The sequence below is a fragment of the Saccopteryx leptura genome, chromosome 1 (assembly GCF_036850995.1).
Source record: "Saccopteryx leptura isolate mSacLep1 chromosome 1, mSacLep1_pri_phased_curated, whole genome shotgun sequence".
Lineage (NCBI taxonomy): Eukaryota > Metazoa > Chordata > Mammalia > Chiroptera > Emballonuridae > Saccopteryx > Saccopteryx leptura.
The window spans coordinates 300,515,639-300,541,273 of NC_089503.1; the positions used below are offsets into that span (position 1 = coordinate 300,515,639).

Sequence of the window (25,635 nt, forward strand, 5' to 3'; positions counted from 1 at the left end):
CAAAACCAGTCCTGAGAGGGAAGTTCATTGCATTACAGGCATACCTTATGAAGCTAGAAAAAGCTCAAAGAAACAACTTGATCCTGCATCTAAAAGAACTAGAAAAAGAACAGGAAGTAAAGCCCAGAGGTAGTAGAAGGAAGGAAATAATAAAGATCAGAGCAGTAATAAATGACACAGAGGCTAAAGAAACAATACAGAGAATCAATGAAACCAGAAGCTGGTTCTTTGAAAAGGTAAACAAGACTGATGAATCTTTAACCAGACTCACCAAGAAAAAAAGAGAGAGGACTCAAATAAATAAAATTAGAAATGAGAGTGGAGAAATAACAACTGACACAACAGAAATACAAAATATGGTATGAAAATACTATGAAGAACTGTACACCTAAAAACTAGACAACCTAGATGAAATGGAAAAATTCCTTGAAACATACAATCTTCCAAAAATCAATCTGGAAGAATCAGAAAACCTAAACAGACAGATTACAACAAATGAGATCGAAACAGTTATCAGAAAACTCCCAACAAAGAAAAGAAAAGTCCTGGGCCCAATGGTTTCCCAAATAAATTCTACCAAATGTTCAAACAAGAACTAACTCCTATCCTTCTCAAGCTATTTCAAAATTCCTTTTATGAGGCGAGCATAATTCTGATTCCAAAACCAGGCAAAGACAACACAAAGAAAGAAAATTATAGGCAGATATCCCTGATGAATCTAGATGCTAAAATCCTCTACAAAATATTAGCTAACCAGATCCAGCAATATATGAAAAATATCATACACCATGTTCAAGTGGGATTTATTCTGGGGAGGCAAGGCTGCTACAATATTCATAAATCAATCAATGTGATTCATCACGTAAACAAAAGGAAGGAGAAAAACCACATGATAATTTCAATAAATGCAGAAAAAGCATTTGATAAAATCCAGCACCCATTCATGATCCAAACTCTCAGCAAAGTGGGAATACAGGGAACATGATCCAAACTCTCAGCAAAGGGGGAATACAGGGAATATATCTCAACATCATAAAGGCCATCTATGACAAACCCATAGCAAACATCATACTCAATAGGCAAAAATTAAAAGCAATCCTCTTAAGATTAGGAACAAGGCAGGGATGCCCCCTTTCACCACTCTTATTCAACATAGTCCTGGAAGTCCAAGCCACAGCAATAGGACAAGAAGAAGAAATAAAAGGCATCTAAATTTGAAAAGAAGAAGTAAAACTATCATTATTTGCAGATGATATGATATTATATATAGAAAACCCTAAAGTCTCAGTCAAAAAACTACTGGACCTGATAAATGAATTCAGCAAAGTGGCAGGATATAAAATTAATACTCAGAAATCAGAGGCATTTTCATACACCAACAATGAACTGTCTGAAAGAGAAATTAAGGAAACAATCCCCTTTACTATTGCAACCAAAAAAATAAAGTACCTAGAAGTAAATTTAACCAAGGAGATTAAAGACTTGTACTCGGAAAATTATAAAACATTGATAAAAGAAATCAAGGAAGATACAAACAAGTGGAAGCATATACCATGCTCATGGTTAGGAAGAATAAACATCATTAAAATGTCTATATTACCCAAAGCAATCTATAAATTCAATGCAATACCAATTAAAATACCAATGACATACTTCAAAGATATAGAATACATATTCCAAAAATTTATATGGAACCAAAAAAGAACACAAATAGCCTCAGCAATCTTGAAAAGGAAGAATAAAGTGGGAGGTATCACACTTCCCGATATCAAGTTATAGTACAAGGCCATTGTACTCAAAACAGCTGGTACTGGCATAAGAACAGGCATATAAATCACTGGAACAGAATAGAGAACTCAGAAATAAACCCACAGCTTTATGGACAACTGATATTTGACAAAGGACATAAGAGCATACAATGGAGTAAAGACAGCCTTTTTAATAAATGGTGTTGGGAAAATTGGACATCTACCTGCAAAAAAATGAAACTAGACCACCAACTTACACCATTCACAAAAATAAACTCAAAATTGATAAAAGACTTAAATGTAAGCCGTGAAACCATAAGCATCTTAGAAGATAATATAGACAGTAAGCTCTCCGACATCTCTCGCAGCAATATATTTGCTGATTTATCTCCACGAGCAAGTGAAATAAAAGACAGGATAAACAAATAAAACTATATCAAACTAAAAAGCTTTTGCACAGCTAAAGACAATAAGAACAGAATAAAAGACAAAGTCCACAATGGGAGAACATATTTGACAATGCGTCTGATAAGGAGTTAATAACCAAAATTTATGAAGAACTATTAAAACTCAATACCAGGAAGACAAACAATCCAATCAAAAAATGGGTAAAAGAAATGAATAGACACTTCTCCAAAGAGGACATACAGATGGCCAATAGGCATATGAAAAAACGCTCAACATCACTAATCATTAGAGAAATGCAAATTAAAACCACAATGAGATATCATCTCACACCTGTCAGAATGACACTCATCAACAAAACAATACAGAATAAGTGCTGGGAGGATGTGGAGAAAAGGGAACCTTTTTGCATGGCTGGTGGGAATGCAGAGTGGTGCAGCCACTGGATAAACAGTATGAGGATTCCTCAAAAAATTAAAAATCGAACTGCCTTTTGACCCAGCTATCCCACTTTTATGAATATACCCTAAGAACACCATAGCACTATTCCCCCGTGTTTATGGCAGCATTGTTCACAATAGCAAAGATCTGGAAACAGCCCAAGTGTCCATCAGAGGATGAGTGGATTAAAAAGCTTTGGTACATATATACTATGGAATACTACTCAGCCATAAGAAATTATGACATCGGATCATTTACAATAACATGGATGGACCTTGATAATATTATACGGAGTGAAATAAGTAAATCAGAAAAAACTAAGAACTATATGATTCCGTACATAGATGGGACATAAAAATGAGACTCAGAGACATGGACAAGAATGTGATGGTAACTGGGGAGAGGGGAGATAGGGGGGAAGAAGGAGAAGGAGGGGGTGGGGGGAGGGGAGGGGCACAAAGAAAACCAGATAGAAGGTGACGGAAGACAATTTGACTTTGGGTGACAATTATTATGTCAGAATAATCTGGAGATGTTTTCTCTGAACATATATACCCTGATTTATCAATGTCACCCCATTAAAATTAATTTTAAAAATGTAATAAAAAAATAAATAAGAAATGGCTCCAGTTGCTATGAAGCAAGGGCCCTGGATGGGCAGAGCATTGTCCCCTAGTGGGCTTGTTCAGTGGATCCCGGTTGGGGCACATGTGGGAATATGTCTCCACCTCCTCTCCTCTCACTAAAAAATTTTTAAAAAAAAGAAGAAGAAGAAAAGGTAATTCTAGTCACAATTTAAAGGTGAACTGGAAGGACTATTATAACCAAGAAGTGAGACTTAAGTGTGAACTTAAATGTTCTTATACACACACACAAAAGAGCAAATTGGACTGAAACAGACAAGAGAAAGAGAAATCAGATAGAAGACTACCCAAATTGCTTGGGCAGGAAGTGATCATGGCTAATGGCGGGCTGGCCTCAATGGGACCAAGGAGGATGTAGGGCAGGCAGGATCGCAACACCCATCAGAGTATACTAGTTTCCTCTGATGACTTTTCCAGGTTTTTGGTTCATTCTACTAGACAGAGAAGAATACATATCTACTTCTATACTTCTCTCATTATCTATCTTTCTACATTTCTAATTGACGTTTTAGGACTGCTTAAAGTATATTTTCTTTCTATATAAAAGGTTTCAATAACAACCACGATGGGTTAGTGTCATAATTTCATCAAGACCTACCAAGCAAAATGACACTGTCTATATCAGTAATCATTTCCCATAACAGATAGACAGCAATGTCACCTGATCAATGCCTTTCACTGGTTGTTGCAACATTTATCAAACAGAAATTTTGACCTCAACAAGTTTCTTTGACATTATTGAAGTTAAACCACATACACACATCAGAAATCGGCTGAGACACCTCACAAGCTCTTGCTACCACCGAAACAAGGACGGGAAAGCGCAGAGCTCACCCATCCCATCAGAGCAGCTGGAGGAGCGCTGTGGTTGGCAAGAAGTCTGGGAGGACACAGAATGACCCCTGCTCAACCTCTGCCATTTCTCCTTAACAAGGAGCATCTTGACTCTATGAGGAATGGGCTTCTGAATTACTTTAAAAATAATAAAGTCAATATATTGACTTAGTTGAAATCCTCATCATCTTTCACCTATAATATGGGGAAAAGCTTCTTAAATTATTTTCCAACCTCCAAATTCTTGCTTTTCTCATCCCTCCACCAGGTTTGTTAGTGAATGTCATATGGATCATGGGATGCCCTTCCATGTGCTGCCCCATATTCTCCTAGCCCAGAACACACTCTGTCTTGCTTTTCTACAACCCTTTGCTGCAGAACAATGTTCTCTTGCCATTTATTTATATATTTATTACCACCTAATGAATGCATTCTAAGTGCCGTGGAGTGGTAATGGGAGTGGAACAAGACAGAGGAGAGCCCTGAAGAAGCTCATAGTCTGGTGGGAGGAATATGGGAGACAGACCCCCAGCACTGTGTGACATCGGAGAGGAGGAAGCCCTCAGTCCTGCCATCTCTTCAGCCCCATCCCCACCCCATGAACCCTGCACTCCTGTCACAATAGGTGGGTCACTGTCCCTTGATTATGACATTCAATCCCACAACTTCACGTCTCATCTCTTGCTGTCCCCTCAGTCGGAATGAGTGAGTCCCACAGGTCTCCAACTAGAAGTTTCACAGCCAAGTATTGAAAAGGCACTATGTTTCTCTTCTTGGGAGAGATATTGAAGATAAAATGACAAATAAGACCCCTGAGCAAAAGAATATAAATACAAGAGAAAGAAAGAGACACATTGACAGATAATTGCTGAAACAATATGGTAAGGGCACGAGATATTTGGGAATATAAGAGGAAATAGCCTTTTCAGTTAATAGGAGTTAGTTATGAAATGCTGTCTGAGCTATTTAAGCAAGTACAAAATCTAGCTTAACTCTTTCTCTCTCCCTCTCTTCTCTCTCTCTCTCTCTCTCTCTCTCTCTCTCTCTCCACACACACACACACACACTCGATACAAATGAGATATAAAAAATAATAAATTAGAATAATTGGCATCAACAGCTCCACCACTGAGAGGGAAGGATTTCACAACCTTACCCTTCTGTATGGTGTAGAACCCAGATGATGCGGAAAACAAGGAAACTGGAAGAAGTCAGAGAGACTATGTTGAACTATATAATCAAGAGCTGAGCCAGAGTAGGAAGGGGGGAGGAAATAAAATACTCCACACACTTTAAAGAAGTTTTGCTGCATATTCCAAAAGGATTTCCTTTTGGATGTTCTTACTAGAGACCCCATAAAGATTTAGATTGTTTTTAATGGTTTTGATCATCAGAACTGATGTTTCTTTAAATGCCACACTTTGCTTGCTAAAAGACGGCCACCAGGCAGCTGGCTCATTATGGATGACATCTGGGTACCTAGCCATACTCATATGATAATTAAGCTTCTTCATGATAGGGACCTAATTGTACTGATTTGTGTATGCCTTTATCTTCCCAAGACTGGAAAACTTACACAAATAATTGTTTCTCAAAAATAATTTGTTAATTGAGGCAATGTCCAATTTTATCTAGTTCTGTTTGCATAGTATTTTGATATTTGGGATAATTTGACAACACACTAATCTTAATTGCCTTGTACCATCCGGGCATTCCCTATATGTTTGCTGAATGGTTTGGTAAACATGTTTTAAGCTTTTTATATCAGTATCAGTATTTTTTTGTCTTAAAACTAGGATGATTTGCATCTTTCATGAGCTTTAAAGTGCCTGATGTACTCTGAAGATACCAGTAAAGCTGAGAATGACAGGTTAAAACAACTTGATCATTCTGATGTTCAGTTTTGAGGAAAGGCATACAGGTTTTCAAGTCAGAAGTGATTGGAACACCTGTTCTGTAGCCCTCCCAATACATGTTAATATTATCTGTTTTTCTGAAGTTCTTGGCTTATTCCAGACCATAGGGATTGGGGGGGGGGGGGAGAAAAAGATAAGGAAATGAGAAAGAGAACAAGATTTATTACTCCCCATATCAACCAAAAGCACATTTTCTGGACCCTTATATTTAATAACCCATCAAAAATCCATACTGTGATAGATATAAATATATTAGATTATAGAGGTTATGAAATCCTATCCAATTCTCCACCAGAATTGATCTCTTCAAGTGTCCTAGTTAACTTCTAATTAGCTCCCAGTGAAGGTTGTCATGACAACGAACTGGCAGATTTAGTCAATGGGATTTATTTTATATAACGCAGAATCTAGCTCCTTTTATTCTTTTCTTAAGTGCTGGTTAGTATACTAGAAAAAAGAAAAAAAAGAATAAAAAAAGAAAACTTGTATGTTCCTTCCATTTCTCACTTTCAAATATTATAAACCAATTAGTTTGCCAATTCACCTGAATAAATACTAGTTTTTCTTCCATTTGATAACATTCTGTTTAATAAAGAACAGAACTGAAACACATCGAAAAATGCTCCACTTAAAACTGAAGAAGCAGTTTTTAAGTTGGAGAATAGAATAAATTTAAAAATACAGAGGGGTCCTGGTCAGTTGTCTCAGAGTGCCAGCCCAGCATATGGATGTCCTGGGTTTGATTCCCAGTCAGGGCATACGAGGAAAGCAACCACTTGCTTCTCTCTTTCTCCCCCTCTTGCAGCCAGTGGCTTGATTGGTACAAGTGTTGGCCCCAGGTGCTGAGGATAGCTTGGTTGGTCCTGAATGCATCAACTTCAGATGCTAAAAATAACTTGATTGGCTCTGGCCAGTTTGCTCAGTGGTAGAGGATTAGTCCAGCATATGGACGTCCCAGGTTTGATTTCTGGTCAGGGCACACAGGAGAAGCGATAATCTGCTTCTCCACCTCTCCATATCTACCTTCTCTCTTTCTCTTTCTCTCTTTCCCGCCCACAGCCATGGCTTGGTTGTAGCAAGTTGGTCTGGGGTGCTGAGGATGGCTCCATGGCCTCACTTCAGGCACTAAATTAGCTCAGTTGCTGAGCAATGGAGCAACAGCCCCAGATGGGCAGAGCATTGCCTGGTAGTGGGCTTGCCAGGTGGATCCTGGTCAGGGTGCATGCGGGAGTCTGTATCTCTGCCTCCCTGCTTCTCACTTAAGAAAAAAAATAGCTCAGTTGATTCAAGCATTAGCCCCAGAGAGGGTTTTCTGGGTGGATCTCAGTTGGGACACATGCAGGAGTCTGTCTCATTATCTCCTCTTCTCTCACTTAAACACACACACAGAGGATAACATCAAGACTGAAAGGAGTCTGTACTACTCAAGGACTGATCCACTCACATATACCATTCTAGTCAGGACATAAAAGCAAGCCACAAACCTTGGTTAAGTAAAATAGGCCCTCTGGATTCCTCCTTCTGTTTATATTCAAATGTTCCCTTGCTCCCTCCCCCCCCCCATTTATTTCTAATTTGTTTATATGCATAGTCAGCCTCTTGGCTCAAATACTGGACTCACTGAGATCAACTTGATACCTACATCTGACCTCCAGGAAAATTCTGATGACTCTCATTATAACCAAGTGGCAACTCAGTAGTATTTGAGTGAAAGAATCATTTTTAGAAATGAGGAGAAAATTAGTTCCAGGAAAGGTCTTTAGTTCCATAAAGATGAGTGACAGAATACAACCTAGCATCCTTACTCTTACGAGCACTCACTCCCCTGTCTTAGACAATCTATGCTGAAAAGACAAATAGGTGCAGGTGGAAATAATCATTTTCCGTATATAACATATCTAGTAATGGATGAATTCAAGGACGATTTCAGTGAAGAATATTCTAGACCATGCTTCAAAGACAGCAATCTGATAAGTCTGGTCACTGATTATAAGCAATCTACAAAAGAAGTGCAAAAATGAAATGAGAGCTGAATTCTTCTTGAAAACAGACATGAAAGGGCAACCATGCAATTTAGGGGAAGAATTATATACACACGAAAACTCATAAGTTTGAAATAGATGTTCTATTGAGAGATTTATTATCAGTACTCAGTATATCATTTAATATCATGAAACGCCTGGTAATTCATGTTGTAACATTTGAGGACAGTGGAAAGGATGTGTAACTAAAATTCTAAGACATCAGTTCTATGATAAATGCAAGCACAGAGCACAGGAGATGTAAATACTAGAAAGCTGTTGTTCGTGCCTGATGAATCCTCTTACAGCTGGGCATGTTGCTTTCACAATAATGAAAAATGCACTCGCTCTACTGGTAAATTCAGCGTGAAAAAATGCCAACAATTATATTCTGAAAATCAGGAGAGCTGCCAACGTTTACACTTTCACATAATGAGTGGATAGATAAGGTAAATGAGAAAACTAAAAGAGCCATACCAATAATATTATTTAAGGATTAAAAATGTTTTGTTATTGGTAACCAAGTGAATATTAACTTAGCAGGAAGTGATTTAAGAAAAAAGATACAGTAGACTAAAAATAAAGGGAACATCCCAAAAGCTTTCAGAGAAGAAAAACAGATGGGATCCAAGGGGCTGGAATTCAATCAGTAAAGGTTGAGCGGAAGGCTTTCCTTTCATTGTAAATGTTAGACAGCCGTTTGTTTTTCTGTTGTTGTTTTTTTAATAACCACAGTAACTACATAATATATATATATATATATATATATATATATATATATATATATATATATATATCTCAAGAAATTGGATTAATGTACAAATGGAAATTCACATTAATTTCCATTTATGTGAAATGGAAATTACATACTCCCTGACCCTCTATTTCCACAGAAGGTAAGGAATTTCCACTTCACTCCTGAAGAAGGAGGGACACTTCCACCTTTTCTGGACCCACCTCTAATTCGCTGCCAGGAGTACGAAGTGATTTCTCTGATTGGTGAGTTTGGGAAAAGCCACAGAGCATGCTAGGCTCAGCTCCCTTCTAGGTAATCTTTATTTATATTTTGGAGGCAGCCTGCCTACAGGACATTTTTTCTAAAAATAGTTGATTTTAGAGAGAGAGGAAGAAAAACAGAGAGAAACACTGATTTGTTGTTCCACTTATTTATACACTCACTGCTTTATTATTATTATTATTATTATTATTATTATTATTATTTTAGCGAGAGGGACAGACAGGGACAGAGGCAGGAAGAGAGAGAGATGAGAAACATCAATTCTTCATTGCGGCACCTTAGTTGTTCACTGACAGCTTTCTCATATGTGCCTTGACCAGGGGGCTACAGCAGACTGAGTGACTCCTTGCTCAAGCCATCAACCTTGGGCTTCAAGCCAGTGACCTTTGGGCTCAAGCCAGTGACCATAGGATTATGTCTATGATCCCATGCTCAAGCCAGCGACCTCAGGGTGTCAAACCTGAGTCTGCCAAATGCCAGGCCAACTCTCTATCCACTGCACCACCACCTGGTCAGGCTCATTGCTTGATTCCTGTATGTGCCCTGACCAAGAATTGAGCCAGCAACATCAGCACATCAGAACTACACTCTAAGCAACCTAGCTACCTGGCCAGGGCTATGATGCTGACATTTTGATTTCTATATGGGATCCATTTCATGGGTCCCATTTCTCACTGGGTTTAGAGCTCAGGAGGAATAGAAGGGAAAGAGCCCTCTTCTCCAAAACACTAACATCAGTCATCATAAAAACTGTGAACTCTGCAATCATAGTAATAACATGCTGAAAGCATAATGCCTTTTTTAATTATATAGGAAAACTCTGAAAGATATATGCTTATGTGGATTTTGTAATTTTTCTTCACACATTACTTGGGTAACAAAAATGCTTAAATAATACACTTAGAGTAAAATTAAAAGTCATGCTATAAAGTTAGAAAGCATTGTCTCTTAAGATTCACCTTTATAGCTAAATGATTTTTCTAGATTGGCTTTGTTTTCATTGACCATATATTCTTATAATTGGTATACTTAGAGAATCTTTAAAGGAAACACTACTTAAGTGTCCAAAAATGAGTTATATCTGGTACTCCTCATAGAGGGCAGAAGACCCACAAAGTCCAAGTAGAGTTACATAGTTCTGCTCTGATGAAGTAAAAATAATTTAAAGACTTGTGTACAAGCACGTCCATCCTGCAGTACCAATGTAATTTTCCATTATCTAATAACTTACTTCCATTTCTGTATCAATTGATTTCTCTTCCATTTCTTGTATTTCGAATATGTTTTCATCTGGAGTAACTTCAGGGGTTGCTGGCAATGATATTTCAGCTATTTGCGTAAGATTAGATAGTTTCTCATGAATTGAAATAACTCTACAAATAACAAATACATATATATTTTATTTGAAAAGTTGAGAAAGGCATTCACTTATCTCCAGAATCAATAATATGTATAAAGTAAGTCCTTAGTTATTTAACACTTAGTTTCTGACATCTCTAAACATAATTCATTCAAAAAACATGAGCAAAGAGACACAATTCTAACTTGCATAATGAGTTATGCATTCAGGTAGCTAAATCATTACAAACTGGCAAAGGCACAAATGAGAAATGTATATATCCAAAAATAATGCTTAAGATTAAAATAAAGTAAATAAATATCTACATGGGCAAAGAAAGTTTAGGCAATGACAAAAGATTTACTCCTATGTAAACTTCAATGCCATGCTATGATTGTCTGGCTAAATTAAAGGTAAGAATTACGACAAGTTAGCAATGGCTCTAAAAAAAAAAAAAGTAAAATAACAATTAATAAGCCCAGAACACTAAAGTGTACTACTGTGTGGGGAGCAGGGAAGAGCAAAGGGAGAAAAATCAAGACAGAAGGAAAAGCAAAAGCTGAAGAGGGCACAGAGGGAACAGCGGCAATTTTGCCACGGATGCAAAGCTTCTGGAGCCACAGGCCAGTGAACGATAAGGGATCTGAAGGCAGATGAACTGGCAACTGGAGTCAGAAGATGGAGAAACCTTGAAACAGCTGAAGAAAGCCAACAGCCACCTGCATGGCCCTCCGTGATTCTACGATACAGACAGTGCGCATGTGTATGCGTGTGTGTGGGGGCAGGGGGGGGGGAACCTCATCTGAAGAGAGAAATCTTTACGGAAAAGAACTAAATGATCCAAAAAAGCAACTAGCATCAGGAAAAAAAAAAAAAAGGAATTTTAATTCTCCAGTTTTCCACAGTGTCCTCTTATTTTGCCTTCTAACAGATGATCAACAAGAGCAATTCTCCTCGAACTGATTTTATTTTGATCCTCATAAGTGCATGGGAAACGCCACCTTGGGGGGTAGAAATAGTCCGTTTCCACTGTGCCACCAAGGGGCAGCTCCACGGAGAAGCTGTCAGGTGCCCTTCTCTGTGATGGACTCGGTGGGAGAGGCATATCCCTAGCTTTAGTAACCCACTACTGATCATGAACACACAAAAATTAAGAACATTTTGGAATAAAAAGAATCCTGTTAATTTGGTTACCTTCTACTTTGCAGAAGTTATAATCATTTTCATCATGTGGTTCTGAAAAAATGGAATCTTTCTGGATGTTTCTGAATTTAAAGTTTAGTGCGTAATTTCCTATTTTGTTGCTTAGCTCACTGGTACGTGACCTGTGTCTAGTCTAGACTTTCTGCCATTTCACTAAAATAAACAACAAAAACCAATAATTGAAAGTATACCAGCTTTTAAAATATCTCTTGTTTTATTCTCTTTTGTGCTAAGGCCAGAGTTCTTCAAAATGAAAATCATGGGGCATGAACAAGGCTCTCTAGAGATGCACCAAGTCTCTGTACCCTAAGCACCTACTAGGCGCCTAGCAGGGCAATGAGCAGACACTGACAGACACAGGAGTTAGTAATAGACTTGACCTTTCAAGATATGTGCATGCGTTGTCTGGCTTGATCCTAACAATAACCCTGAAATGTAGGCAGAATAGCTATTATTTCCATTTTATTAGCGAAGAAATGGAGGCTGGTTCATAAGAGCAATGAACAATGTAATCAAAACTGAATCAACTAAGCAATGAAAAGAATAAAAAACAGACAAGGAGTTTAGTAACATGAAACCACACATGAGCAATTTAGGGATATATACCCCGTTTGATGGAGAGGGAGGAAAGCAACCTAGCTGAAGCAGACTTTTGACTGGGGAACAACATAAAATAGATTAGTAAAAGAGGAAAGAGCAAGACAAGCAAGATGGAGTCTGGGCTTAATTTTGCAACAGAGCCACAGTAAGTTAACTTTTTAAACATATCCCGGATGTTAGGCAAAATATGGTACAGAAAACATCCTGTAGTCTCTATAAACTTCATAACATGTCATGAACTGCTCCTCCAACAACCCTAGGTACTATTATTATTATTATTATTATTATTCTCATTTTACTGAAGAGGAGACTGAAGCACAGGCACGTTAAGTCACCTGCTCAAGGCTGCAAAGGTAATAAAGGGCACACCTGGCATTTGAACCAAAACAAGCTGGATTCAGAATTTGTGTATCATTCTCCTCTAAAAATCTCTTCTAAAAGTTCTCTTTGGCTTTACCTTTGTATATTACTAAAACAGGTCATTCTTCTGACCATATGAACAGTGAAAGTTAGAACTGTGGATAATCCATCTTACTTGCCTGTTCAGTGGAACCCAGCAGGAGCCAACAATCGCGCTGCTGGGACTGGTGTAGCTAACATCTGAAATCTCCACGGCCTTCCTGTTATATGCATACAACAATAAAACCTATAAGGAAATTAAAAGGCATGAAAAATGTAACATCAAAATTATACTTTGCCTCAAGAAATGTTGCATCTGGTCTCAAAATAATATCCTTAGACTTTAAAAAAGTTTTCCTTTGAAAAAGAAAAAAAGAGGCCTTTTTTCCCATTCACTTTAAGAAGAAATGATATGATCAAGAATTGTGCAAAGGTTATGAGATGAGAAGAAATAATATTTGGAATCAATATTATATCACTTTTGAAGAGTGACATTTCTTTTTTTTTGTTTTTGTTTTTTGTTTTTTTTCTTTATTATCAATTTTAATGGGGTGACATAGATCAATCAGGGTACACAGGTTCAGAGAAAACATCTCCAGGTTATTTTGACATTTAATTATGTTGCATACTCATCACCCAAAGTCAAATTGTCTTCTGTCACCTTCTATCTGATTTTCTTTGTGTGCCCCCCCCATAACCACCACACGAAGAGTGACATTTCTTACTGCAGGTTAAGTTTAACTTTTAGCTTTTGAAAGCCCTCTACAAGTTCTCAATATACACCTGATGAATATCTAACTTTATTTCTTGTTACTTCTCAAGTCCTTTCCCCATAGTAGTTATAGCTCCTCCATATTCACCTATGCTGTTCCCTTCCTGCTCTTCCCATTTATTCAATACACACACAACTTTCCAGGACCCACCTCTAAGATAAAACTTTTCCTATTGACTCAGATTCTAGTAGTTTCCCTGTTGTTTGAATTCTGACAACTCTTAGAATCAGTCCTATGTGATACAGCATCTGTTTACAGTCCTAGAGTTATAGAGTTTGAGAGTCATAGAACCTTGGATGTGATCTGCTCTCTGCCCCTCATTTTAGATATAAGAAAGCTGAAGCCCGAGCTACCAGACAAAACTGTCTAGTTAAGTGCATGCCTTTATCTCTGCTTCCTCACAAATCAAACTAAAATAAGAGTGAAGGGATTTTTTAAAAGCACAGATCCACAAAGATAGAAAGAACAAGAGAAGAGGTGAGGCAGATGAGATTTAACAACACATTGAATGACAGAAAGCACTTGCAAGGGTGTAGCTGACTCAGCAGAGAGGAAAGGCTGTATCCTCACCACCTTTGGAGGGGTTGCCAACACGCATTGAGGATTGGAGGCATCAGGGATCTTAGACAACTTCCTTCCCATCCCTTCCCTGAGTCCATGCAATCAGGAGACTCCCCACTTCCCTATCTGCTCTCTGCTAGCTGAAGTTCTTCCAGTTCGCTCTCTGCTGAGGTTAAATCAGAAAAGGGCTATGCTCCGGAACATGAGGTACAGGGGTGAGGTGGTGCACTGGGAACACTGAAATTAGGTGCAAGTCTGTATTCTGAACAAGAGTCATCCCCTTCCCCCACTCCAGCCCCTTCCCAGAATGCAGGACACCAGAAGAAGTCTAAAAGAGTCTTCTTATGGGAAATTGGTCAAAGAGGAAAGACCTACAGGTGCTGACATGTCAGCATCCTCCAGTAAAACTGCTGGTTCCTGCTATTACCCTACAGTGAAGCCTACAAATCAGTAAGCCTGGTCCGGTGAGCTTCGTGGTATCTCCAAACATGAATGGATAACCAGCAGTCACTAGACGTGAAATGAAAGGCAGCAACAAAAGCTAATATAAGAAAGGAATTTGGAGAATCAGAAGACGGAAAACAGAAAGCAACTTCAACGGAACCATAATTAATACCCTCAATGTGAGAGAGACAATATTGTATCTGTGAATCAAGAACACGGCACTATTAACATGGAACAATCAACAGATGAGAAAGAGCTTTTAAAAATTAAAAAGTATAATCATAACAACTAAATAATTAATAAAAGATTTGAAGAATAAATAGTAAACCTAAATTTAAAAACATAAGTAGGGGAGAATGAGAAAAGTAAACACTCACTCTAATAGGTTTAATAACTGAACAGAATTCCAGGATATTACAGAGATCATTAGACAAAGAAAAAGAAATATCCATTAATTGAAGAATACACTTTCAAGATTGAAAGGGGCACCCTAAGTATCTAGCACAATGGATTAAAGCCCCACACCAAGGTCCATCGTGGAATTTCAGAACACAGAAGTCAGAGCAAAGATCCTCAGAGCTGCCAGAGGGAAAAAGGCAAAGAACCAGGAGTCACAATGGGATCAGACTTCTCAATAGCAGAGCAGGATTGCCAGACACAATGGAGCAGTGCCTCCCACATTTTGATGGGAAATAATTTTCAATCTATATTTAATGCCTAAAAAAAACCAAACAAACAAGGAATTAAGCATTAAAATTATGACCTCTTGTCAGACATTTAAGGTCTTTTTATCTTCTGTAGCAATCTCAGTCTGGTGCAACCTTGTTAGCAGCTCAAGGGACTAAGCTAGTCATGACGTTGGCCATTGGCCTATCCTGAATGAAATGTACTTGTAATGAACCTAGGGTTTTAGGGTCTGGAACACACTGTGGGTCATCCTGGATCATTCTGTCAGCATTTTTTTGCTTAGTTAGTAAGCAATTGAGTTGTATGTATGTTATAAAGAAATCAATATTAAGAATTAGAAGACTTAGGCTCCTGTTTCTATTTTTGTCACTAATGAGTGGTGGCATTGGTCAAGCTTATATGGGACTTGGCTTCCTGATGACTAAAGTGAGAGTGTTGAACTAAGCTCATGTTTTGTTAGTTTCTTTTCAGGTCTGAAATTTGATTTGGGTGGTGCCAAGAGAAGTCGGTGAAGGTTGCCAATGTAGCCTACTATATAAGCATCCTTCTGGGAACCTGAGATACTAAAAATAGTAAGGTAAGGTTAAGCACAAGATCTTGAAGTATAATCTTGAGACAAATTTGGGCAATCAAACCTTTGGTCGTGGTTATGTCTTTTTATGGCTAAGCTATAGTTGTACACCTCTCTTACTTAAGTCAGCTATTCTTTAATTGTTTTTTAAAAAGCCTGTCTGGGAGGTTCATGGAAATGATAGCCCCTAGCAGCCTTTTATGTGCCTGTCTCTAGAAAATACTGAAATGTTCAAAACATGCTTAGTTTGTAACAAAGTTCTAGTGAAGAGCTTACAATGTTGTTCTACTAGATTCTACTAAAGATAAATTTGTCAAGTGGGACGATATAATTTCTATCCTTATACTTAAGAAGTTAAACCTTTCTAAGTTATAAAATTAATTCTAAAGTTTCATGGTATGGAATATTTAGGCCTCTGAATTATCTAAAAATTTTATATCCAACTCCCGGGTCCCAGGATTTCTACTTTACTGCCACCAGCATCCTTAGTTCCTGCCAGCATTTCTGCCTCAGTGTAGTAGATCAGCTAAAGTGGATTGAGAAGATGGATTGAGCAATGTCAAATTGTAGTGTTATCCAATGACCCTCTACGTCCCTGAAACCTCCAAAGCCTGAAGTCAGATGTTAATTTTCATTACCACCCTTCCCAGAGGCTAGAGTGCCTGTAGCCAGGACCATCATCTGAAGCCTCAATACAGCACCGTGTTTAGGAATGCAGACTTGGAGTCAGATTGCTCCAGTCCTGACTTCAAGCTGACTAGCACTCCTCCAACCTGTTTCTCAGTTCCTCTTCTATAAAATGGAGCAAGTGGTCATACCTGCCTTATATAGTCATTGTGAAGCTAGTGTAAGTAAAGTGTCTGGAACATAATAAACTCTACATAAGTGTTCACTAGGAGAATGTGACACAAAACTCTAAATGCCTAGATGTACGTTTGAATATACCAGTATTTAAATCATCAAATTTCAGTTATCTTCCAAAAAGATAGAATCTTAGGACTGAGATGTATCCTACCCAAGTCAGTGTTTCCTGATTGTTTTGACTGAGATTTAGACAGAAACTACGCCTTTTATCATAACCAGACACATATATACTAATTGTTAATGGGGGAAAAAAATGTCCTCAAGAACTGTGTGTTCTGTGCCTTTGCTTGTGGCTTAAGAAAATCACTCAAACAACCTGTTTAAATCAGAATGTGTTATCTGGTGCTCTGCTTCTAATCTCTGTCTGACACCAGTTCGTGATTCTGTGTTAATTGTCAGACACGGCTGTTGATGGATGAAACCATGTTGTTCTAATTATCAGCCACAGATGTAGTCTTAGCATTAACTTCACAGATCATCCTGCCCCAGATGGATATGGATGTGATATTTCTATGACCTTGTGAAATGAACTTTATATTTGATACTTTCTTCCTTGCTTTTTTCTTTAAAGTTAGCTGGTTAGGTAAACCTATTTCCCAACTGTGTAGTCGTTCTCTTCACATGCCCTCTCTGAATGGATATACTCTTCTACCATGTTGTTGGTTCTCTTGCCAGCAAGTAAGGAAATTCTGACATATGCTGAAGTGACCTAAGATATTTTCTCTTTTAGTATATGTATCATGAAACAAGTTTCAGAAAACATTTTTTTTTACTTACTGTATGGGATGTATTCTGATTTTTTTTCTTGTATATCATAAAAAAATTACTACTCAATACCCATTATATTGACTCCATGTCACAGCGGTATGCTTGGAACCACAATTTGAAAACTACTGCACTAAATTCCTCAAAACAGACTACATATCTGTTATTTCAAAATGTATAGAGACTATCTGGTAAGGATTTGACTTAGAAAGGTGGGAGGGAGAATACATTCAAACTGTGAGAAATAGCTTTGAATGTTTCTAGAAGTGACATCTTAAAGTATCTCTTTTTATATGAAGAAGAATAAATATGGAATTGACCAAGAGTGAGCAGGGTTGCCAGCCTAAGGAGGCAGAACAAGGGGCTGAGCCAGAGAAGGTGCCTGAGAGCACAGGGAGGTAAGTCCATGGGGTTTCACCACCTGAGTCACAGAAGTCAAAGGAGCATCAGAAGCTACCAGAGGCATAGCTCCAGGAGACAGCACTCAGGAGACTGGCAATGCAGGAACAGGCCAGTGCGGGGGACAAAAAGCAAACATAAATGCTAAACAGGGCAAAACAATGCCACTAATATTTTATAGGAAAAAGCCTGAGACTCTTCTTAGAGAACAGAGCAACAAAAAGAATTCTAGAGAAGAAGGTTGCTCTGTAAAAGGCTAGTGACCTACTGTTTTATTTTTAAAAACTTGACTCCTTCTCAAGACTCTTGTAGACTCTGAATCATTGTTGAATCTCTAAGAGTTGAAGGACTGAAATTGAAATGCTCCCAAATACTTGCTTCCCTCTCCTCCAGCCCCTTAATTAGCTCTATTGCAAATGTATAGCCATGCATATGGCCATAGATATAGATAAAGATTTGGAGTTATAGAAAGATAAAAATAATAAATATTAAAATAAAGAGTTATATGTGTGATAAAAATTTGTAAACAGCATTTAGAGAAAAACTAAGTTTTTTCTCCAATTTGCTATGAACTTTAATTTTGCCAGGTAGGCGCAGTTTAATCTCATTTCCGCACAATGTAGGCAGACAAAGAATCTATAATGAGATATTGTTGCTAAACTTTCAAAGGTGCTTTTAAATAATGTTTTCCAAGAGTATTACCTAAATATTGGAAGTTATTAAACTTTAAAACAGCATAATAATCTGCTCATCTACTGTTGGGCACTTGGGATGCTATGGTACCTTTACATATTAGAATATTACTCAGCCATAAAAAAAGAAGGAAAACTTACTCTTTGAGACAGCATGGATGGACCTGTAGAGCATTATTCTAAGTGAAATAAGCCACTTAGAAAATCAAGTACCACACAATCTCACTTATGTAGAATATGGTGAAGAAAATAAACGAACAAAATAGAAACAGACTCATAGATAGAACAGTCTGACAGCTGTCAGAAAGGATGGGGGATAGAGCGCTGGGTGAAAAAGGTGAAGGATTAAGCAAAGAAAAAAATTTATAGACACAGACAACAGTGTGGGGATTGCAGGAGGGAAAGTGAGGGGAGGTGGATAAAGGTAGCGGGGGATAGGTGGTGATGAATGGAGACTTGATTTTGGGTGGTGAACATACAATGCAATATACAAATGATGTATTATAGAATTGTACACCTGGAAAAAAGACCTGTGTAATTTTATTAACCAGTGTCACCTAAATAAATTCAATAAAAATATAAAAAATCAGCATAATAATCTTTTTTTTTTTTTTTTTTTTTTTGTATTTTTCTGAAGCTGGAAATGGGGAGAGACAGTCAGACTCCCGCATGCGCCCAACCGGGATCCACCCGGCACGCCCACCAGCGGCGACGCTCTGCCCACCAGGGGGCGATGCTCTGCCCCTCCGGGGCATCACTCTGCTGCGACCAGAGCCACTCTAGCGCCTGGGGCAGAGGCCAAGGAGCCATCCCCAGCGCCCAGGCCATCTTTGCTCCAATGGAGCCTTGGCTGCGGGAGGGGAAGAGAGAGACAGAGAGGAAGGAGGGGGTGGGGGTGGAGAAGCAAATGGGCGCTTCTCCTATGTGCCTTGGCCAGGAATCGAACCCGGGTCCCCTGCACGCCAGGCCAACGCTCTACCGCTGAGCCAACCGGCCAGGGCCAAAAATCAGCATAATAATCTTTAAATAATTTGAGATAATAAATGACAACTACCATTTATTGAGGTTAGGTGTTTACTACACAGTTATATCTAATTACAGATGAAGGTAACCACGCTACAGAAAAGTTAACTAATGTACTAAAAGTTCACAAAAGTATTAAGTAATAGAGATGGGATTCAAACCCAAGCAGTTTGGCTCTAAACTCTGTTTTCTAAAATTACACTAATGGAAGCAATATAAATAAATTAATAAAACCACTCCCAGTAAATTTTTTCAAAGACAAAGAGAAAATCTCAAGAGCAACCAGCAAAGAAAGTCAGGATATTTGTAAAGCAACAATAATTTGGCTCTTAACAGCAACACTGTAAATGAGTACATGACGTTTTCAGTGTACTGAAATAAAATAATTTATTTTCCAACCTTGGATTCTCTACTCTATAAAAACTTATTTCACAAAGAAATATAAAACAATGATATTTATCAGCTAAACAAAAATTGAGAGTGTTTGCTTCTAGAAGAGCCCCACCAAAGGACATTCCACAGTATGTACTTTAACAGAAAAAAAGTGATCTTAGATGGAATGTGTAAAATGCAAGAGAAAAGTTAAAGAAAACAAATAGTGAATATGTAGCAAAATCTATAGGAAAACTACTTGTATAAAACAATAATTTATTCTGGGTTAAAAGATAAAACACAGTAATACCACTTAAGTCATTAGAGGAGTAAAGATATTAACTTTATAATAAGCATGTACGTTGTCCTGAGGTTAGGCACTAAAAGCACAGAAAAAGAGTGAATAATTTCAAAACTCAGAGAAACAAATTAATGATAAAAATAATCTAACTGAAGAGAAGTGGAAAAAAAACCCAGGAAAGTTGAGACACATAAAAACACAAAATTACATTGTAGATTTAAAACCAAGTATATTAGTTTTTACATTAAATGTAAATGTATTAAATACTATCAAAATATAATATTGTCAGATTGTCTTTAAAATATTTAATGGATATATTTTATTTTAAAAAATACAAAGCACAAGTACACAAAAGGGTGAAAGATAAAGTTTGGAAAAAGATACATTGAAAATAAGTTCACAAGGAAACCATTTTCCTCCAGTAATAATAAAACAAAATAAACTTTATGAGAAAAAAATTACAGAAAGCCCATGAATAACTTCATGATGATAAAATTTTTAATTCATCAAGAAGACAACAGTTGCCAATCAGATTACACCTAAGAATACAGCCTTGAATTATGTAGAGCAAAATTTGACAGAACTGAAGCAAAAAGTTGACAATGACAATCACTGTGACAAATTTAAACATATTTCTTTTAGCAATGGATTTTAAAAATAAAAAGACAAAAAAATAAAAAAGTCAGTAAGAATATAGAATATTTAAACAAGACCAACCAAACTGACCTATGAGACATTTATGAACAACTGCCTCAACAACTGAGGATTGCATATTCTTTTTAAGAGAAATGGAATATTTACACAATACACCTTTCCTGGAGGAAAAAGCAAGTTCCAACAAATGGTAATCATATAGAGCATGTTTTATTAGCACAGAGCAACACAATTTACGAATGAATAAAAATGATAACTAGAAAAGCTCCATATAATTTGGAATTTAAGAAACACATGTTGAGCCTGACCAGGCAGTGGCGCAGTGGATAGAGTGGCGGACTGAGACATGGAGGACCTAGGTTTGAAACCAGGTTGCCAGCTGAAGTGGGGCTCATCAGGTTTAAGCAAGGCTCACCAGCTTGAGCCCAAGATTGCTGGCTTGAGCAAGGGGTCACTCGGTCTACTGTAGCCCCCTAGTCAAGTCACATATGAGAAAGCAATAAATGAGAAACTAAGGTGCTGCAACAAAGAATTGATGCTTCTTATCTCTTTCCCTTTCTGTCTGTCTGTCCCTATCCATCCCTCTTTCTGTCTCTCTCTTTCTCTTTCACAAAAAAAGAAACATATGTTGAAATGACTCATGAGTCAAAGAAGAAATCATAATAGAAAGTTAAAAACTATTTTCACTGAATGATGATGAAAATACTATAAAAAAACATGTGGGATGAAGGCAAAGCAATGTTTAGAGAGGAATTTATGGCCTTAAAATTCATACATTATGGGCCCTGGCCGGTTGGCTCAGCAGTAGAGCGTCGGCCTGGTGTGCAGGGGACCTGGGTTCGATTCCTGGCCAGGGCACATAGGAGAGGCGCCCATTTGCTTCTCTACCCCCACCCCCTCCTTCCTCTCTGTCTCTCTCTTCCCCTCCCGCAGCCAAGGCTCCATTGGAGCGGAGATGGCCCGGGCGCTGGGGATGGCTCCTTGGCCTCTGCCCCAGGCGCTAGAGTGGCTGGCTCTGGTCGCAGCAGAGCGACGCCCCGGAGGGGCAGAGCATCGCCCCTGGTGGGCGTGTGCCGGGTGGATCCCAGTCGGGCACATGCAGGAGTCTGTCTGACTGTCTCTCCCCATTTCCAACTTCAGAAAGTACAAAAAAGGAAAAAAAAAATTTATACATTATGAAATAAAGGACTGAATACCAAACTAAACAGCTATCTCAAGAAGTCAGTAGTTAGAAATATAAAGTAGAAGAAGGATATATTAATTAATGAAATAGAACTAATGACTAAAAAAAAAATCTGATGACAATGATCAATAAAAATATACAAATAACCAAAATAAGGAATGAAAAGGGGCACTTCAATACAAATACATCAGATTAAAAATAAGAAAAAATTTAAATAAAATGGGGAAATTACTAAAAAAAAAAGTAATGTAAATAAAACTGACTCAAGATGAAATAGAAAACCCCAGTGTTCTATAAACAGAGGTGATGGCCAAATCAGTTAACACTTGAATCAATATAGTTACTAACCATTAAAACAGATATTGACCAAATCAGTGCTGCTTCCAACTCTGAATGAACCAGTACAACCACCTCTAACTATTGAGAATTATATTACTAGTCTTATATTTTCTCTCCCTCTCTCACATACACTCACACATACACATACAGACATACATACAAAACTAGGAACAGATGGCTTTGCAGACAAGTTCTTAACAAATATTCAAGGAAAAAGGTTACTACAAACTTTAGCAGAGAAGAGAAAAATGTGATTGTATTATATTTATCAACTCATTTTATGCATCTAGCAAAAGCTTGAAACAAAAAATATCTGACAAGGATGATATGCACAGGAAAATTTATAACCCAATATTATTCTTGAAAACAGTGGCAAAAATCCAGTACAAAACATAACTCATTGAATCCAGTAAAATTAATACATCATGACTAACTTGAGTTTACCTCAGGAATGCAAGGTCCATTTAACTTTTAAAAAATGAATTATCATATTAAAAGAGAAAAAAATCATAAAGTCATCTTAATAGAGTATAAGACCCATGATGAAAATTCATAGCAAAGTGGCAATAGAAAAATGCTTCCTTAAATGTGATAAGGTTTAACTACTAAAAAACCAAATATCATAAATAGTGGTGACACCCTGGAAAATTTTCCTTTAAGATTAGGGAAAAAGAAAATGCTCTCAACCTGAAGACTATCCCAGGGTTTCTTGGTTATGTTCAGATTCTATATTGCTGTGGTTTTTGTCTATAAAAGAGGATGTTCTCATCTCTTAAAGTTATAAATGGCCTATTTAAACGTTATCTCTAAACGTAAGATTTAGCATTGTAATTATATTTCATACCATAGGTTCTGTTTCCTTTGGAGGTTTTGCCAGGGGAGGAATGTACCACTGAAAGCACAGTTCTTTGTTTAAAGCTTGAACTGTCATAACTGATGACACCGGCTCCACAGAAGTTGAGCTGGTAAGGAGCTTCAATGATGAAATGGAGTGTATGGAAATATTGGGAGGTATCTAGGGAACAAAACAAATTATCAGTTTAATTGCTAAATAAGTTAATCAATTCAGTCAGTGTTTAAAACATTCAATTAATATATTAATTACTATACATACAATATGCACTACATTAGATAACTCTGGAAATCGTTGCAGCTTGTTTTACGGATATACATCTTAAAACTGTTCTTGATTACCACACAGAAGATTCTTCTATGTTTACTTGAAACCTGTGTATTCTTATTGACTAATGTCACCCCATTAAATTTAATTTTAAAAAAATACATTTTTTAAAAGAAAAATATGCTTCATAACCTAGAGGACTCAACAAATGTCTTCCATTTTGGTGAGTCTCCCAGATTAAATATCTAAAGGGGAAAAATCCAGGCTATCATTTCAGTCTCAAGGTCACCATGGATTCTAAGAACATCTACTTTTTTCTGGTTTATTTACTGGTGAACTGACTAAGGGTATGGTTATAATTTATTATCTATTTCCAACAGCATTATTTTACAGTGCCATATGCAAAATAAGACAATTTTTTCTCTAAAAGATTAAAATCCATTGTTCTCATTTCCTTTTTAAAAGAATGTGGCTGGGCCCTGGCTGGGTTGCTCAGGTGGTTAGAGCATTGTCCCAACATGACAAGATTAAAAGTTCACTCCCCAGTCAGGGCACATATAAGTATCAACCACTGATAGCATGAACAACAAATTGATAGGTGGAACAACAAACAAATTATGTTTCTCTCTCTCTCTCTCTCTCCTTTTCTCTCTCTGTTTCCGTCTCTCTCCCATACTCTGTCTCTAAAAATTAATCAATAAATTTAAAAAATATTTTAAATAAAAAATGTGGCTGACTTGCAGTTCAGTATTGGTAAATCTTATCCCAGCCTCTTTGATGGAACTTTGTCTCTGAATCAGAAGTTTTCAAGAATAATAAATGTGTAGAATGCAGTTGGAAATTTTACAAATTATTTACTTAATTTTTTAAGTTGATTGATATCAACAAAATAAGTCTAGCCGGAGAGATAATAATAGCGATGATAATATCTCAAGTCTAAACAGAATCTTCTTCAGTGGAGTATGAACTATTTTCATAATTAACTTCTCATTACTTCCAAGATTATAACATCATGGCTGGGAAGCAGTTCTTCTATTAACTTTTGACATCTAAGGTATCTCTGGGCCTGGTGACCAAACGGAACATGTCAGTGGCCGGAAAGAAATGCCTAGTGTTTCTGCAAGGCTTTGTACTTCCCATTGTTTCTGAGCCTATTCAAGACACAACATAAGGCTGTCAATGCAAGTCTTCAAAATAAAATAAAAAGAGAATTAAAGACAGTGACCTTTCAAGTTGTCTACAGATAAAAGAAAAAGTATGTCTTGACTGAAAGGTAATATTAAAGGTGAAAACTTTTCAAAAATGTCTTGAGACTATCATAAAAGGATGTGATAAGCCAGAATCGTCACTTATTAGCACTATGATACTAAATGGATAACAAAAATGCACAATTAGTAAAATTATCAGGGTTAAATAATCACTTAAAGTGCTTAATTAAGATTAATTCTATGTCAGGAAGTTCACCAAAATATCAGAGAAACAACTGAATCACAAAAACAATTTCTCATATTCTTTTTTTCATATAAGAGTGCCTTTCAGGGATCTGACAATTTAGCGAAGAATTTATATTTAATAACTAGTTAAGTGGATAAAAATAACAAATATATTTCTCTTCGATACATACAGTATTTATTAGCAGGATGGTCTAGTAATGGTGAATTGTCATAGAAGTTAATATCAAAATATGCATTTAATTTTTCATTATCATTAAAAAATCCAGTTGCTGATGGGATTAATTGCATACACTAATTGACAGCATAGACTATTCACTGACTACTTGATAGGTTTGATTTATTCTTCGAAAGGAATGAAACAACAGACCTGCCAGGAAATCTCTCATTTGCCACAGTTCTACAAACAACAATTCAGTGGGCATTAGTCAATATTTGACCTTCCACAGATTGTCACAGGCATAGTCTAAACATGGATAAATCAGCATTGTACACAATTTTAATCATATCTTTCGGGGGGAGTTTTTAATTTGTTTGGAACCTTGGTTTGCCCATCACAAACCTTCGACAGACCAGACAGTGCACAGACTCACAAAACTGATAAGTACAACACATAGCCATGATCATTCTGGAAAGGCATCTACTTCTCTGTGGGTGGGAAGAGCAGGTTTAAGTATCATATTATGGAAGGAATTTGATTGAAATAGCCTCCTGAGTGATTAAAGACTCAAAAATGTTATTATAAAAATCAGCCAAGCTTGGAGTTTATTCAAAAAAAATCCAAAAGGCTTTATGCTTGTTAGCTGTCTACCCCTGTGAAACAAACGCATGATTAGGTGACGAGCACCTGTCAGGCGAGCAACAGTGA

General features: G+C 37.2%; 1 protein-coding gene across 1 annotated transcript in view; it reads right to left on the bottom strand.

Annotated features, from left to right (window-relative positions):
* The window catches only part of CFAP54 (cilia and flagella associated protein 54), a 322,454-nt gene that overhangs the window by 31,311 nt on the left and 265,508 nt on the right, over window positions 1–25,635 (bottom strand). The window contains exons 64-66 of the mRNA XM_066357258.1: window positions 23,041–23,211; window positions 12,709–12,815; window positions 10,259–10,400 (exon numbers count right to left, since the gene is read on the bottom strand). Of these exons, the coding sequence (XP_066213355.1) occupies window positions 10,259–10,400; window positions 12,709–12,815; window positions 23,041–23,211 (420 nt within the window). The remainder of the gene's footprint in view (window positions 1–10,258; window positions 10,401–12,708; window positions 12,816–23,040; window positions 23,212–25,635) is intronic.